This window comes from Lissotriton vulgaris, chromosome 9 (assembly GCF_964263255.1).
Source record: "Lissotriton vulgaris chromosome 9, aLisVul1.2, whole genome shotgun sequence".
NCBI lineage: Eukaryota > Metazoa > Chordata > Amphibia > Caudata > Salamandridae > Lissotriton > Lissotriton vulgaris.
In genome coordinates, this window is record NC_141697.1 from 600,006,708 (window position 1) to 600,024,260 (window position 17,553).

Sequence of the window (17,553 nt, forward strand, 5' to 3'; positions counted from 1 at the left end):
AGCAACATGCTATTTTGTCTTGAGTGCTTAAAATCCTTTCATAGTTTAGTTCCATTAAACATTACTGGTTTCAAAAGCCGTGTAACAAATAATTGTATAGTTCAACATTCCACCAAACAGCTTTGCTGTAGCATTTGTACACTCCCTTCTTTGCGGTTATGCCTCTCACAACCAATTTAAGTCTGGTGGCTTCCTAAAGTAAGGTCCTCTTCATGAAGAGGGCTGGCCAAACTGTCATTCCTTGTGTACCGGTTACCAAGAGGTAGGAACGAGAGGAGTAGGCAGAGCAGGAACTGTGTCCTCCCATTCAGATACTACTACTCCAAAAAAAGAAGAAAAAAAGGCAATTTAGACTGGAGGTCAAAAAGTTGAGTATTGTTCGTTAAGGAAACTTACTCAAGATATGCAGCAGGTCCAATGAAGGGAGGCACAGAGGGAACCTTCTTTAATCACAGTCATCAAGAAAGCATCCTACCCGAAGGCATAGTAAGTGTACTGCCTCCGGATTTAGATTCTTGTATATCCTGAGTAGGGTTCCTTAAAAAAGAAGACTCGGCCTTTTAATGAGAGTACACATTTTTTTGGGGGGAGGGTATATTGTATCCTACATTCAGGAATCCAAGTCCTGAAGAGCGGGATGGACCTCATATGGGGCCTCAAAAACAGATGAAACATGTCGATCAAAGGGATGCAAAATTAATGGCATTTCTCAACATCCCTATAGTCATTTTGCTTCTAATATCCCCTTGGACTATAACAACAAATATCACTTTGGATTATCTATAGAGATTTTAAACCACTTGTGTTGGGCCTCATAATAAACATAAGTATTCCCAAAAATAATTGGGAGCCCAACTGTCCCACTGAGAAAGTCAGATGGGTGAAGCAAACCAGATGATAAAGTATGCCACCTAGGATGTTAGGTGAGGGTTGGTCTTCAATTTTTATGAAATCCACACATTAAAGGAGGTATTCATTAAATGTCTTAATTATTTTTGGGGTTACTCTCATATCCAGATTGTCTTTTTCATTCCCCATGTATGCAGATGACAACATTACTGTAATAAAGGATGCCCCACTGGTGTTTTACTAGTGGGGCATCATTTATGACTGTTTTATAATCCTATTTCTGAGAACAATAGAGTCCCATGACTTGGCATTTGGCTGACTACTTCTCATAACAAACAAACGTCCGCCCTCTTTGCCTAGTTTAAATCTTTTGCTTGCTTCCATGTAAAGACGACGGCACCATTATCCTCTACTTTCTCTAATGGTAGTTCGGATGTCTACATTTTCAATGAATCTGAATTCCTTTTACGACTTTGTTCACTGTAGGGCCTTACAAGTAATCTTCAACCTATCAAAGTCAAGTCCTCTACCATGCATAAGGTACATAATTTAAGCAAGTGCCCCAATGTTTTTTTTTTTAGAAAATGGACTATGAAACTATATTTCTTAGGAGGATTTACCTGATCCAGCTTGTCTAACGTAAGTTTTTTTGGTGCACAATTTTAACCTTGAAGACATATGGGTTTAAATGATAGAGGTTTTACATTATTTTATGTGTTGATTACCTGTGACAATGATTTGTTCAAATATCCAAAGTTTTACTATGTTTAAATTATAATCTACCCAATCAAGAACACTCCACTCATTGGCCAAAAGAGGTATACCATTCTCCGTATAAAATTAATAAACCTAAGTGAGCGTTTTTAATTCCTACAGTGAATCCTCAGCAGTCAACAACCCAAGCTAACAATTCCTTTTAAAAAAGCAAACTGAAGCAGCAGCCACAAGCAGGGGAACTTTACATTTTGACTTTGTGAGACAGTGAAATTACTTTTTAATGCCAATGGCCCCTGAAAACGTAAATCTTTTCATCTGCATAGTTAAAGCAAATGCCTATTTTCTGTCCCAGCCTCAGAACATATCATGAAGCTACTTTGGTGGAATAAATGTGCCTTGCAAAACTAGAATGTGACCTGAAGTTGTGAGCAGAGGAGTAACATTGTTCACAAAAAAGGGCAAAAAGCAAAGTGCAGCCCCAAGCCAGTAAGCCATAAAGGCTTAGCAGCCCAACCAATCATAACACAGTCAAACTACAGGCAATGATTACAGAACAGTGAGCTTGGTAAGTATGCATCAATCTACACATGCCCTGTGCCATCCTCAACTTTAATCGGACTAATCGGATTCGGACTAATCGAATGATGTTCGAGTCAGTTAAAGCGCTAAAACAAAATAGGCTTGGAAACAGTAGTAAATTGTAAAACCCACCGTTGATACTGCCCAGTAACAATAGACTACTCCAGTAACTAGAAAAAAAGGCTTCACAACTATTGTCTCAAAGCTATTGTTAAACCTTTAGTATTATTTTAGTCTAATCCTTATTATTTAACCTTTCCTATCAGTAAGACGACCAACTGACTTAGAGGAGATTGATGTTTGGTGCACAAAATGCAGTAGAGAGGATAAGGAGCGCCATGTGGGACGTGGAATAATTGGGAGCAGAGAATGGGCTGACTGGAGGATGTAGAGGATGACCGTAATGAAGGTAGCATTAACTTCTTAAGGGTCGATTACGATCTTGTTCGGAAAGGCTCCGAACAGCATTCGATTAGCCCGATTCCGATTCGGAACCAGTCTTTCAGACCGACTCGGACACTTTTCCGAACTACCGATTACGATAGCTGGAAACAGTTTGGACTTTCTGACTCGGTTCTGAAAGGCATTCAGAGTTACAGAGTCGGTCGGAGCCGAATTGCAGCAGTCTAAAGATCGTATTTCCAGCCAAGCGATTAGGATGTCAGATCTGGACAGCCTTTCTAATTTGGTTGTACCGACACGGATTGGCTGTCGGAATCTGAATTTTGGGGCCTGTGGCAGGGCCCCCCTCCCCCCCCCCCCCCTTCACCGGGGGCCCTCCGAACCAGGGGGTGGGTGGTAACCATCGGTCCCCCCTTTCCATGCAAGCAGAGACCATGGGGTGCCTGCCACAGGCTCCCATTGAAGTCAATGCGAGTCCGACCGAACAATGTCCGGAACCATTGTAATCGGTCGGTCAAACTCGCAGAACCCAATTCGGTCGGAAAGGCTTCCAAAACCGATATAGTCTGAAGAGTTTCTGAACAACATCATAATCGACCCCTTAGATGGAGAGGTCCTAGTTATAGCACCTGTCTCTTACCGTACTCGGCCCATAGCTAGATGCCCATGACCTTCACTTACCGGTAATGGTTTCTAGAGGTTCCGGTTCATTCTTAACAGGGCATTTTTGCTGAATATTCTCTTGCATGGAAACCACAGATGAGATCATTGTACCTGCTGGTTATACACAAAAATATTACGCACAATTGGGTGTTGCTTTCAAATATAGAACTTCGCTTAGAAAACAGACAACGTAACTTAAGGAAAAAAATTGTTTAAGTGCAAAACAGACGTTTCACAGAGGGACAAAATCATTGGCGTAACAATGGCCCCCGCAATGCGAGGGGCGGGAGCGAGCTCTAGGAGGCCTCTTCCGGCACTGTGCACGGGTGGTCCTGAGAGCTCCTGACTGGGTCCAATGCATAGGGGCCCCAGTCTATGCACTTTGCAGCATGGGGCATGCACGTTTTGTTAACCCCACTAGACAAAATGAATCCCATAATATTGTTACTGAACCTAACAATCAAGAATATTATATGCCATCTATATATTACATCTCCATGCTATCCATAAATGAAAAAAATCAAGTCTGAGAGGGCAGTTTCACCATGCACAAGCATACAGACCAGGGTGCTGTACTCAGTACATCGTATACAAAGGAAATTTTCTTGAGGGCAAAGTCAAATATATAGGACATGCAAATTACAATTATACACATGCACAGAAGGCACTGTGCACTGTCAGCAGTACCCCAGTGTGAAATGACTTTCATATGATGCAAAAGGACTGGCCTGAGGTCATACTCTCTAGGTGATGAACAGAATGCATGTGAAGCAGCCAAGGCCTGCTCCAATACACAAGCCTGGACTATGGTCTTGCTCTATGTATAGTAGGCAAGCACAGTATGCATACTATGACTTGTGATGTACATTACCTAAAACCTGTGCATAGGATGTCATGCATTGTAGCTTTCAGTATCAAGATCTGCAAATCCTGATGCTGGTTCGTGGACCCTAAGAACAGATTTCTGGACAACGGAAATGAAATAGGACAACCTCCAGTTTTCACAGCTCTGCCTCATACCTGCTTAAACACATATCTCACCATGTGAGGAGGTGGTGGGGCCTTTGAGTGGCGCCTCATGCCGAGAACCACCTAAGAGGCACTTGAACCCCACCCTGCCCCAAAATCTTCTCCTCCTCCCCCCAAAAAGAAAACAAAAAGCTGGCTGAGGCTAGTGCTGATAAAAAAGCAAACACAAGGAGATGATGGACGGAGCACTGACACCTTTCAGACACTCACCCCCAGTCACTATTAGATCTGGGTTGGATCCATCATCGTTCTTTAGCTCACTTCACCACCCAAGTTTAGACCCAACCATATACAAATTAGTCTTGACCCTGTTCCTCATTGGAACAGTCCAGCTCGAAGTGGCAAGCTAGTTCTTCCCTGGACTGGAAATAAGCATCCTGGGATTTGTTACAAGGTAACACCCATCATCAGCCAGGCTAGCTTGAATCCAGTGGCAAAGTGAGCAAGGGACCCACGTCTGGGCATACTGTGTTTTCACACCCCTTAATGAACATTGGCAATTCATAGCCTCGAAAATCTAGCTGGAAAACCACTGTTCACAGTGGCTTTCAGCTGGTTCTCCTTATCGTGTGATATCGTCTCCTCACCGTGTGATGGGAGCGGATATTGTATGCCATGCGGAGGAGCTGTGTGAGATGACATATGCTGCCCCTCCCATTCAGCGCAGGCCCATCCCTGACTTACTACCATTATAGCTTCCACGAAAACAAGCATTGGTAAAGCATGGCAGTTTGTCAATGTTTTCTAGATATGTCAAGCATCCCAGATGGGGTCCATCATGGCTAAATAAAAAAAAAAAAAGAGAAACGCCTATGATGGAGCCAGCCGTGTCACCATGTGGACGCAAACATAACGCAGGCACATACTTACAAAATGAAGTGGATGGCCGGCCCCTTTTTATTTGCTAATCTGAGTTGGCTCGACAAAAACAAAAAAAGAAATGGAAGTGTTTTGAAGCACGTATGGGTGTAGCAACATAGAGGGTGTGGGTGGGGAGAGCAACAAGGAGGGCGAGGGGAGAGTAACATGGAAGGGGCTGCTGGTGGGAAGCAACATGAGCAGAGGGGGTAAAACACAGGGCACAGAAGCAGGAAGCAATGAGGTGGGGTTTAAACAAAATGGAGGACACAGATTGGGGCACAAGTCAAACGTAGAGGTGAGGAGAAGCAACATGCGATAGAAGGGGGGCACGGTGGGGGAAGCGTCACATAGGGACGGGGCAGATGTGACATGGAGGGCGTGTGTGGGGAGGAGAGGCAAGCAAATTAACGCAACAGTAGGGCCAACCAATGGAAAGTAATGGGTCGGCTCTAAGCCCCTGTATGTTCTTGATAACCCCACAATAAGTCTTCTGCAGCTACATCTGGTTGGCTCAACCTAAAAAACATTCAAACTGAATACATATCTCTAGATCTGTAATTAGCAGGATTCTGTCAACCAAATGCCTGGCTCAGGTATGCCTGTGCTGTGGGCCACAAATTCTTTATGAGGGTGTCAACAATCAATCAGTTAGGAATGTTGAAGCGCAACTACTCACCCGTGAGGGGCTGAAGGCGCTGGGAGGGGTCCATAGAGTGTAGGGGTCGTCCGAAGAGCCAGGTCTTGAGGTCCTTAGTGGATTGGGGGTCAGCCGAAAAGCCAGGTCTTAAGGTCCTTCCTGAACTAGGACAGTGTAATTGCTTGTCGGAGGTGGAGGGAGAGGTCGTTCCAGACTTTTGCTGAGAGGTAGGAGAAGGACTTTCCACCTGTTCTGGTTCTGTGGATGCGAGGGACGGTGGCCAGCAAGGGGTCGGCTGATCAGATGTGTCTTATGGGTGCACGGAGGAGGTGGTCACTCAGGTATGTTGGTCCTGTGTTGTGCAGGGCCTAGTATGCATGGGTGAGGCATTTGAAGGTTATTCTTCATTCAACTGGGAGCCAGTGGAGATCGTGGAGGTGTTGGGTGATGTGGCATCGGAGGGGAATGTCGTTAGATCAGTGTGGGTGCAGCATTCTGGACAGTTTGGCGTTTACGGAGCAGATGCTTATGGATTCCGCTGTAGAGCGCGTTGCAGTAGTCTAGTCTGCTACTGATGAGCGCATGAGTGACAGTTATTCTGGATCCGGGTGGGCTCCATTTGAAAGTTTTTCAAAGCATGCAGAAGGTGTTGAAGCAGGTCGAGGATACAGCGTTGATCTGGCGGTTCATTGTGAGCGATGAGTCCAGTATTAAGCAGAGGTTTGTGTGTGGTCCATCTGGGTGGGGGGTATTTCCTAGGGCGGGGGGCCACCAGGAGTCGTCCCATGCGGAGGGGGTGGAACCCAGGATGAGGACTCCTGTTTTCTCAGAGTTCAGTTTCAGGCAGCTGTTCTTCAGCCATGTGGCGACGGCTTTCACCCCTTTTTGGAAGTTGTTTGGTAATGTTGGGGTTGTTGGTGAGAGGATGAGCTGGGTGTCGTCGGCGTAGGTGACTATGTTGAGCCAGTGGATTCGGATTATGGTTGCGAGGGGTGCCATGTAGATGTTGAAGAGGGTGGGGCTGAGGGAGAAGCCCTGGGGCACTCCACAGTTGGTCGCTGTCGGTTCGGAGAGGTAGGGCGGGAGTCTGACTCATTGGGTTCTGCCAGTGAGGAATGAGCCTATTCAGTCGAGGGCCGTGTCGCGGATGCCGGCGTCTTTGAGCCTGGTGGCTAGGGTGCGGTGTGAGATGGTGTCGAAAGCAGCTGAGAGGTCAAGAAGGATGAGGGCTGCCATTTCGCGCTGGTCGAGGAGGGAGCGGATATAGTCGGTGGCGAAGAGTAGGGCGGTGCCAGTGCTATTGTTGCAGCGGAATCCGGATGGAGAGATGTTCAGGACGTTGTTCGATTAGATGACATTTGCTAGCTGGGTGTTGACAGCCTTTTCAATTACTTTGGCTGAATAGGGAAGCCGGGAGATGGGCTGGAAGTTTGAGGTTATTCGGGTCACAGAGGGTTTCTTCAGGAGGAGGTTGACCTCTGCATGTTTCCAAGGTGGGGTCTCGAGGGAGCAGTTGATCGTCCGGCGTAGTTCGGGTGTGACGAATATGAACTATAACTTCTGGTAGAGTCTTTAAAGTCCAAGGCCCCTTCGCTAGTTACGTGGACATACATTTCTTTGGAAATTACTTGGTGGATTGGTCTATGAGACAAAGTTAGGAAGTGACAAAATGTTCTCTTCCAAAGGCATGTACCAGGAGAGTGGAATTTCTATTTCCCAAGACATACTTTTTGAGATCTTGGATGACACATTTTCATTTTTATTTTATCCACTGTCAAAGGAGGGCCAACCCCTACAAGCTCTTTGACTGCCATTTTACAGTCCCACAGTATGAATCTGTGAAAGAGAAGCTTTCTATGCATATGTACAACTGGGTCAAACCTGTGCATACAATTCATTAATACAAAGCCTTCACTATTTGGCCGGATTGCTACGAAAAATGTAGTAAGCTCGGCTTGCATTGCTGACAGTGGTTACTGTATAGAAACACAAACAGTTTGCAAAGTGTTTGCTTTTTTTTATGCCCTCAGAATTTTTCCCGATTATATGTAAATAGATAAATATGCATAAAAGTAAAATTGGTATGATCTTCAAAATAAAACATACAAAAAAATTGCAGCTTGGAAAAAGTGTTGGTAAACTGCTGTGCAACTTTAGGTAACATTCTTCTGAGGAATAGTTTAGTAAAACATACTGATGCCAATATTTTTAAAAAAAGATGAACGAATTAGTTTAAAACCATTGTGGCCAACATGGAAATAAATTAGGGTCCAGAGTCTCAAAAGAAAAAATCACCAAAGTGCACATGGACATATATGTCTCTGCACTGGTAAAGATCTAACAACGTAAGAAATTTACAACCGTTTACAGAAGTAGGATTTCAAACATTGCTCCTCCCAAACATTTGTGCAGTCTGTAAGCAAATGTACACGCATACATATGCTCTAAGAAGATCTGCTGAGCTTTTTCAAAATTACCTTCCTTACACATCCTTTTTTTCCCTCTCCCTGGAAAAAAGAGTTTATCCTGACCTTGTCAGGAGTACGTTGTAGGAAGGTACATCCTGACTATGGTTGCCCCCAACTTTTTTGCCCTGTGTTTTAGCTGGTTTTGGACATAGTCGACCTGGGACCCTGCCAATCAGGACCCCAGGCCTACTGCTCTCTCTTTAAAATGGATTCCATGTACCCTAGGTACATTTCCAATTGGTACGGGGCCACCCTATCCGACCCTGTAACTCAAGGCATGGGTGTACCCAGGGCTGCCAGGGGCTGCAGCATGTATTATGCCACCCCTGGCTGGCCTCCTAAATTTGACACAACTGGCTGCATGACAGCTGGGGCAAAGTCGTGTAACCACGCTTTGCTGTAGGTGTAGTATACCTATACCTAACCCTAAAAATGGACACACAGATTCCTATCAGTCACTCCTATGGCAGGCCTTGACAATCCTGAAGGCAGAGTGCTTGGAATCGTGTGAGATGGTGCTCTGGCATGAGCTGAGCCTGTCTGCAGCTTGCGGAACCAAGTCCTAATAGCTGTTCCATGATATCGCATACCATATACTCTTAAGTGCATTATAATCCTCGCGGTTAAATGCTAACTTTGGTATTGCTTTATCAAAACATGTCGAGTAAGGTGTCATACGAATTGGAATACTAACCCCTCGCCAATTCTGGCGACGGGGTTAGCATTCCACCCTTCTAGAGGGACACGACATGTATGTAACTGTGAACCCCGGTTAAAGTTAACTGAAGCCTCAGCTCCACAAAATGGATGCTGCCACCACAGACACGAGTCTGACCCCCTGCAGCTGGGAGTCCTTCCAGCGAGGGGAGCCTGGACAAAGGGTTTCCTGTCAGGGGCGGTGCTAGCACCGTCCCAGACATGGTTTTGTGTATCCTGGGTAGGCAGGGCTTTACAGGAAGGTGACTGCTGAGTGGCACCCCGGTGCTCACTACGCATAGGCCGGTCTGAACCAGTTCCAGGGGCACACCAGCCCCTGGCCTGGGGAAGTCCGGCATGGCTGAGGGGTGTAACCACCCCCCACCTAGTCCCACCCATAGGCAGGACCTAGTCACCGGGTCAGCCCCCTTTTTTAGTATAAAGATGGGAGCGGGCCCCCTGTTCAAATTAGATCATCTTTGGAATCAAGACACGACTTTCTTCGAAAGGACTTCACGATTTCTTCTTCAAGATTCTCCCTTGTGGCTAAGGAGTAGTCACCCTGCATCAAGCGGGCACCATCCTAAAGAACACTGCGGTCTGCTGCAAGTCCTTCATCACGAATCCGACGACCCAGCTCGACGAGACCCGGCTTCCCTGGCACTTCTGACCTCTACTCACCTCTACAGCCAAGCTGAGAACCGTGAGTGCGACGAGACCTCGAGGGACCGACGATCGCCAAGACTGCACGACATCTTTACTGCAAGCCCACCGTGTCCTCCACGGGTGAGTGCTTTGGGGTCCGAGAAGCCCCGACCCTGCGCAGCTCCAGCACCCAAGATCAGCCTCCCAGCATCTCCACGATCTGCGTGGGGCCCTTCTGCTGTTTGCTGTGCACCGCGTTGTTTGGCTACTAGCCGGCTGGCTTGTGGCCTTCTGAACGACGCCCGACGACATCACTGCTGCTGGTCTGGTTGCTCCAGACTGGCCCTTGCTTCCTTCTTGAAGAGAGGCACCCCGGACCCTCCTGGTCCACTCCAGACGCCATTTTAGGTCCACCGCGTGGGCTTGAATTTGCCAAGGCTTTGTTGCCCAATCCTGGGTCCAGCGACGCCGACAGCTTCTATCTTCGTGGGACAGCTCGATCCTCCTTCCTGGTCGCCGACAACGCCTCCTGGTCCGTGAGATCTCCGAGCCCAGCGTCACCCACACGCCTTGTCGAGGTGGCTACCATCCGGTGCCCTCCTGGTGCCCACTGACTACTGGCTAGTAGTCTCGAACTTGGTCCCCTCTGCTTTCAGGTGTCATCTTCCATCGATCCAGGCTTGGATCCACCGAACTTTCTTCACTGGTCGCCTGCCAGCAACTTCTTTCTTCCAGGCTCCTGGTCCGTCAACGAGGATTCCCGACGTCTTTTGAGTCCTATGCAGCTGCAGCCCCTGGGCTAGGTAACTTCGGCATTTCGGTGCCCCAGCATAGCCTCACTATCCAAGGGTCAGAATCTACTTTCGTTTTCTCCCTACCAGGTCGGGTTCGCCCGAGAACACTAACTTTGCAAATTCTAGCTACCATAGACTTTGTCCCGCATCTCGCGTGAGAGTGCACACACTGCACCCGAGTCCCCTGGGTCTCCTAGAAGTAATCTAACGATTCTATAGTCAAGTCCTAGCGATTCCAAAGCCTATTAGTACTGTACTTACCTGCTAGTAATTTCGCATTCCACTTTTCAAGTATATGGTTTTCCGTGCCCCTCGGGCATTTGTATATACTGTGCTAACTTAAGTATTTTTGTAAGAGTTTTGGTTTGTGCTTAGTACCCTGTCCTCATAAAGAGTACAGGGCTGTTGTGAATCTTAATAAATAACTGTTTATTTTCATAACACTTGTGTGGTGTCCTTTCACTTGGTGTTCAAGGGGTATATGTGGTATAACAGCTGGCTTAACACGCCCTCTCGAGTCTTTAGCCTTAGACTGCTCGTATCCACGCTACTAGGATAGCTGGTCTATAAGGTTGACTTACAACCAATCATCAATAAGGGTTGCTGGACTGATACATAGTGTTCACTAGAATAGTGAGCACTGCATATCAGGCCACCTTCTCACATACGTTTCCAACCTTTTGCGGTGTGTGAAGACATTGGAGAGGAGTTGGACAATACTCTTAAACTTGTTAGTTTGTTGGTGCACAGACTCATAGGCCATTACGACCTTGAAGCAAACTACAGCTTGCCAACTAGTGCCAGCTCAGTATGTAGATTTGCAGAAAGGTGTAAAAATCAGAGCTTTGCTAGAAGCCAAACCCTGATGTAATATGAACTCTTACACAATTAGAGAGGCTATTATGAGAGCTCACCTATAATGAGACTACTACACAAACTTGCAAACTCACTACATGCCACCATATGAGACGAGGATTTTTTTTTTAACAGGACAAGTAGATTACTGATGAATCCCATCCCTTGAACAACAAAATACTTATACAATTCCTCAACCCTGATAAAACAATGAACTATAACTACAGAGTCCAATCAAGAACACTATCATTTGAATGTGGTTTTTGAAGGCAGCCAGCTTATCATTGCGAACTCATATCTTCTTTGTAGAGAACAAATCCTATAGCCAATTAAAACGTAATCATTATGGCATCTTCTCTATGAAGGAAAGAGGTTTATCTTTTTCAGAGTTTGGTATTAGGCTACAATTAGCCATCAATACACAGAGTAGCAATGTTACCTTATTCAGACTGATGAGGATACTGAATTGATGAATTGAGCAGATGTGCAAGTCATTTGCACATCAAGAAGTTTGCTCTTTTAATCACAATCACTAGCATATGTATATATTTATAGAATTCTTAGTATTTGATACATAGGTGAAGAGTGCACACTGAATCACCGACACACACACACACACACACACACTTCTCACCTGTACAATCATTGCTTTGCCCACTGTCTGCATCTGGAGCATCTGTCATATACTCAGTCTCCTCTGGATGTCCTGTGAGTGACCCATCGGGAGTAGAAATAATTTCACCTGAAAATGAATGATTCAAGAAACGATTTAGAATCTTAAATGAAAAAAATAGTCCTATGGGCACCTTCCTCCAATTCTCAGTCTTCTCTCATTAAGATCTAGACCTCCACGTTTTCAAGACATCCGTTCATGTTACAATGGGTTTAAATGAAAGTCACAACAGAGAACAAGGTTACCCCGAAAATCGGCCACGGCTCTAGATCGCCTGTTCCTACCCCTATGACGTCTATGGACCCCACTGAGTGTAAGCTGGGGACCCTAGCTTTGGCAATTTCTGGAATTTGGACCTCAAGACTATGCACAAATTATGAAAAACATTTTTTCTTCTGCATAACATAAAATATACAATTTTTGAACTTTTATTTTAATAGGAAGATTGGAGGTTTTCAGAATTTGCCCCCTTGACCGTATAGCAGAGGCCCACAGGAGGCAGGGCTCTCCTACGGGCCCTCAAAGTCCCTTCCCGTCTGCCTATACATAGCAGTGGGACCACCATGTAAAGGCTGTGGGAAAGGGACATCCTAAACCCTACGGTGGTGCCTCTGAAGGCACCTGCTCCATTGTAGGGATAAGGCTACTACCACTGCACCAACAGGCCCCTTGAGCCTCTCAGAGGCGAAGGGTTTTCTCCCCCGCCCATTTCACTTTGACCCCCGGTATCTTAACTTAGCGGTCGGACCAATACACTGGATGTCAGGCGGACCGCCACGATGGCCTGTTGGTGACGGTCAGCCCGACATCCTAATGTGGCCTGTGGTTGGATTTCTTAAATGACAAGACAATATGATAGACATATTGATTTGTCTTTTTACACAGTCACAGACTCCCTGAGTAGAGGACTGGAGTTGCGGACTTCATTGTAAGAATGGCTGATATACACCTTGACTTAAGTTGGACGCCCATGCTCAAAATGAGAGGCCTGTGGAAAAGAGTGTAGCATACCTCTTGTGTGTTCATATGGTTGGAGGTGGGGTGAGACACCAAGACATTAAGCTTGGGGCGATTACGTGAGGTCTGTCAAGAAATGGACATTGAGCAAGAAAATCCATGAACCAGGGGATAGAAATAAGGGAGACCGGATTGGGACAGAGGAACTATAGGCAGAGTGTGTGGTTGGAGGTCTGTGGGGTATTTCTTGGAGGTATTGTGCTCATTTACATCTCAGGCACTGATGAAGAGGCCTCGCTGGATCCAGCACAAACTCTGTAGCCAAATGTGAGACCATAGCTCCAACACCCCCCCCCCCCCCGGCCCCACCCCCCCCAGCACCCCCTCAACCACCACCCGGGAAACATTCAAGAAAAGTAATCTTGACTGAGGAGTGTCAGAATACTTTGGATGCAAGTTTTGAAGGCTGAGCTTTGCGGAAGGCTCTTGACTATTGTCAGCCATTCATTGTGCAGTGGGATGCTCCGACATGGAGGTGGGGTCAGACTATGTTCTTCTGATCAGGACTGGGGTGCTACTAAAACAAGCACTGGCAAAGCTAATAGGCCTCGCCTATACAAGAGTTATTGCCTTTGACAATGTCTTTAATCCAAGTTGTGTGCAAGATGGTTTAAAGTTAGATAAAAAGAGCTATTTGTAGCCATGCTACACACAACATGGCTAAAAACATTGTCTAAGCTAATTTCAAGAGGGTTCTCAAAAGACTCATTCCCCTAAACGTTGACTCTTAAAAGAGTCTGAGGTCTTGAATAAAAACATGGTCCATGTGATATGGTTCTGGAGGGCCTATTCTTGATGAAAAGTTGTGAGCAAAAAACACAATGAATTTATAAACACTGTGTATGGGTGGAACAAAAGCAATGGGGAGGGGCAGGAGCACATCAACCACTCAAGCTGGAATAACATTGAGCCATGGACATATGAATGGTCGTGTGCCTACATAACAGCACTCCTGAGATACTTCCAGCTTTCAGTCACAAATAACTATATTTTCCTTTTAAGCTGTAGCCCGCACCAGTCACAGTTAATGGGTAAAATACAAGCGCCAGATTTGTTTGTGGAAAACTCCCTTTTAGGTGTCCTTAAAAAGTGGCACATGTGCAAATTACTGTGGCTTTTGAATATAAATAGTCAAACAGAATGTTTTTATTGAAAAGACAGACAGTGCCATGGAGTGGTTGAAGTTTGCATGCATGTGTTAACTAAATAAAGTCGGTGAAATATTTTTAAAAAGATAAAGTCATGAAATTAATCATTGGCCGTCTTGCGGGGTGCTAGACGCTCTGCTCCCATACTCCGTGTCATGGTCAGAAACATAAAATGGTATTACCTTACCGCTGTGTGGAAAGGTTTGGAGGGTAATGGGGGATGGTGAGGGGAGCGTGGAGGTGGGGAAACCGTTTCACATCTCGTAAGCACTTCCATTCAAAGGCTTAGGAGTTTTGGGGGAGGCCTACCCCACTCTTACCAGCGGCAGTCACGTGGCGACAAACGCAGGGGCCGCCACGGGCGGCAAATAGCCTAACTGCGCCACTGCTTAAACTTCTCACTCACCTTGGCACTGTTTAGCACGGGCTCTACGCACTGCATGGGAGCTTTCCACATAGTACATATCCTTCTTTGCTTTAACTCTCAGTGAAAACACAGAGCTTGCAATACGAGGACCTGAATTGAAAATACAAAGAGTAATTAATCTACAGTTGCCATTTAAATGCTTAGATGCAGGAAGAGTGTTATCCTGGTGAACATTATGGAATAAAACAGCCACATCTCACTTATCAAGGCATTCTAGTATATGTAGTCTTTATTATTTATTCTCAATTAGGTACTATTCCATATAAATTCTTGGTTTAGATATTTTTATTAGGATTTTATATTTAAACAAACAGCATGACATGGCAAATATAGACATTGCTGGAGTTTAATTTGCATACAACGCTGCTGTGCCATTCACATATTTAAACTAAAGGGAATACGCAATACACATGTGTATTCCTGGGTTGTACTACTCCTTTTATTTCTCTTGTACATTATACAGTAAAGTGTGTGCAGAAACTTCGCATACTGCAATCTTATCTATTTGTTGAAGGGAAAAGTTCAGGTGGGTTGTGTTCAACACGGCTTACATAGACGTAAATGCAGCCTCAACTTACTACACACACTGTTAAATATACACAATTCACAAAATGGTACCTGACACACTATAAGTTACTGGACCGACAATCATTGTGTTTCATCATTTACTGTTTGCTCAAAGGGTCTGTTTTCTTGATAAGCTGCATTCAGGAGACTCGCGTCACTCGCTGTCACCTGTGCGGTCTCTACCTCTGGGCTTCTAAGGCCCTATTCAAAACGGTACATTTACATGTGTAGATTTACTCGTGTGTAAATTAAGTCTTACACTTTGAAGTAACTTTACTACTTTTGACTATTCACCATTTCGGTGTGTAAAGTTCCCCCAAAGAGCAGACTTGTATATCCCCATTTTGACACAAACCCCTCAACTACAAATTCCACAATAGCACTCATTTGGCTATAGTTCAAGTAAGTCACCACCACTAACCTTGCATAGATCTTATGCGGCCTCATTACTCTGTCCAATGAGGATAGTTGTGTCATTGCACAATAACAATCTTATACATCCAATCTCTGGTTGCGTCATATTCAAGAGTGCCACAGTCTGGTAACACATGATTTTGAACATACTTATAACATGTATGGAGCATCAGTTACACTGAACAAAACAAGAAACCATTGACAAGAACTTATCCAGGCCTGCACTACAAGCCTATTTTGCTCCTAAAGCACATTACACAGAGACCCATGTTAAGTCTCAGAAATGTAAGCTTTTAACACGAACCACAGCTAAAACAAAGCACAAGTGCTGATGATGTTTTAATTGTACACCAGTTAGGGCAACACTAGATAGAGCATTCATTTCCTTGTTACATACTCTAGTAACAATACCAAGACCAGCATAGCTTTCAAGATTCACTACTTTATGATGAGAATACAACATTAAAACCCCTTCTCCATCCCGCCTCTCACTGGCGGCAGATTTTAAACAACCCCCCTTAAAGCCCTAAACTCTTTTGTTCACATTCCAAGAAAGTGGTGGGTTCAGACTTTCAATCATACCTTGCACATTTAAATTGCAAGGCTGGGGAAGGGGGGCTGAAATACAACAAGGGTGTGTTCTCACAATCAGTAAGCTAGTAGTTTGGTGAAGATTTGGGAGTTTCTCAGCTCTTATAAATGTACAAGTGTGTTACTGGCCACAGGGCACATACATTCGTCCTTAAGTTTGTGGAATGGTCTGTGCTGCTGGAAGCACAATTACAAACAGCCTTTTGTATCAGTTTCCGAAAGGCTGTAAGACGTTTGAGTATTAGGTACTGTGTTATCCGTTTGCCATTATTCTTAACATTCAATTAAGATAAAGTGTGCAAAATGCAGCACCTCAGTATTTTAGGTCCCTGAATGCTGATATTAAGATCTTCTAACAGGGATGTCCAGGTATTTTGTTCATGTTGGAACATTTAACAAAACTAAGTCTAGGAGTGAATCAAAACAGGCTGCTTGACTGGAAGGGACCAGAAAAAATAACACAGGGCCATTCGCGTGTTCAGCCTGAAACAAGCACAAATGACCAATCCCCGGACCTAATACTGAAGCTTTTTAAGCACATTCCCATATATCAAAGCCAAATGTATTACACCTTTATATGAATTGTTGCAGTTTTTTTAATAGTAAATCTGTCTCACCCCTTGTCAGGAGTGCTCCTCTGTGCTAATCGAACTCCAAGGTCTATACCAGTTTTCCCTGACCGGTCGTGGGACCCGCCCTAGGTGCATAGATTGTATTTACCAGTAGTAGTGTGGGGACTAGAAAGAAATACCTAACTAAATTAATTCAACCTCTCGGAACGGACCTGTGGGGTAAACCTCTGGAAAAACACAAGCCTGAACTAAATGACCTTCGCAAAGGTCTACAGGCTGGCAGTGCTCGCTAATGTTCCAATGAATCAAGCAGACCTCTGAAAAGCAGAAATGTAGCTCTGCAACCCCAAAAATTTGAAGTGTGTTACATGTTCTGTAGTGACTGCACTTCATTCTTCCTTCCCCCATAGTCTCCTGCCTAGCCCTGTAGAATGTTGACATCATGATGATGTATTAGAATTCTACACAGCTCTAGGATTTCAGTTGAGAGTTAGGGCTGAACTGGTACCATTTCAACCTTTGCATAATGTAATTGTTTGTTTATTATTATTATATCTTATATGAATTTCCATATTTTTTTCAAACAGATTTTCACACTTTCTTCGTATTTTTATGATACATTCAATTTTTAGGCTTGTTTGAATGCAGAATTATCGCACCTTCGCTTAGTTCTTGCTCTGTGTATTTCCTCACCGGTTTTAATTTAGAATAGGTTTCATTTCACATAATTCTAATATCTTGTTCTAGGATGTCGACTCCTGTCTTTTCTCATTCATTCACTTTGTGACTCATGAGTTTTCACAGCGGTTCTGTGCACGGAACCCCTGTTAATTGATGTTCTTCTAAAGTTATGCCAGGTTCTATTCAATGTTGCGCAAAGTTTTCATTCTGACATTTTCCTGGTAATTAAAGTTTACCTTTAATTAATTCATGATTATTACTCCTTGCG

The 17,553-nt window shown here is 44.7% G+C and overlaps 1 protein-coding gene across 3 annotated transcripts in view; it reads right to left on the reverse strand.

Annotated features, from left to right (window-relative positions):
• The window catches only part of LOC147691936 (uncharacterized), an 80,101-nt gene that overhangs the window by 19,546 nt on the left and 43,002 nt on the right, over positions 1–17,553 (reverse strand). For 2 of the 3 annotated variants that reach the window (XM_086938214.1, XM_086938211.1), the window contains exons 3-5: positions 14,440–14,550; positions 11,830–11,937; positions 3,229–3,324 (exon numbers count right to left, since the gene is read on the reverse strand). In XM_086938214.1, coding sequence (XP_086794340.1) covers positions 3,229–3,324; positions 11,830–11,937; positions 14,440–14,550 — 315 coding nt within the window. The remainder of the gene's footprint in view (positions 1–3,228; positions 3,325–11,829; positions 11,938–14,439; positions 14,551–17,553) is intronic. The other variant, XM_086938212.1, reaches the window with a different exon arrangement.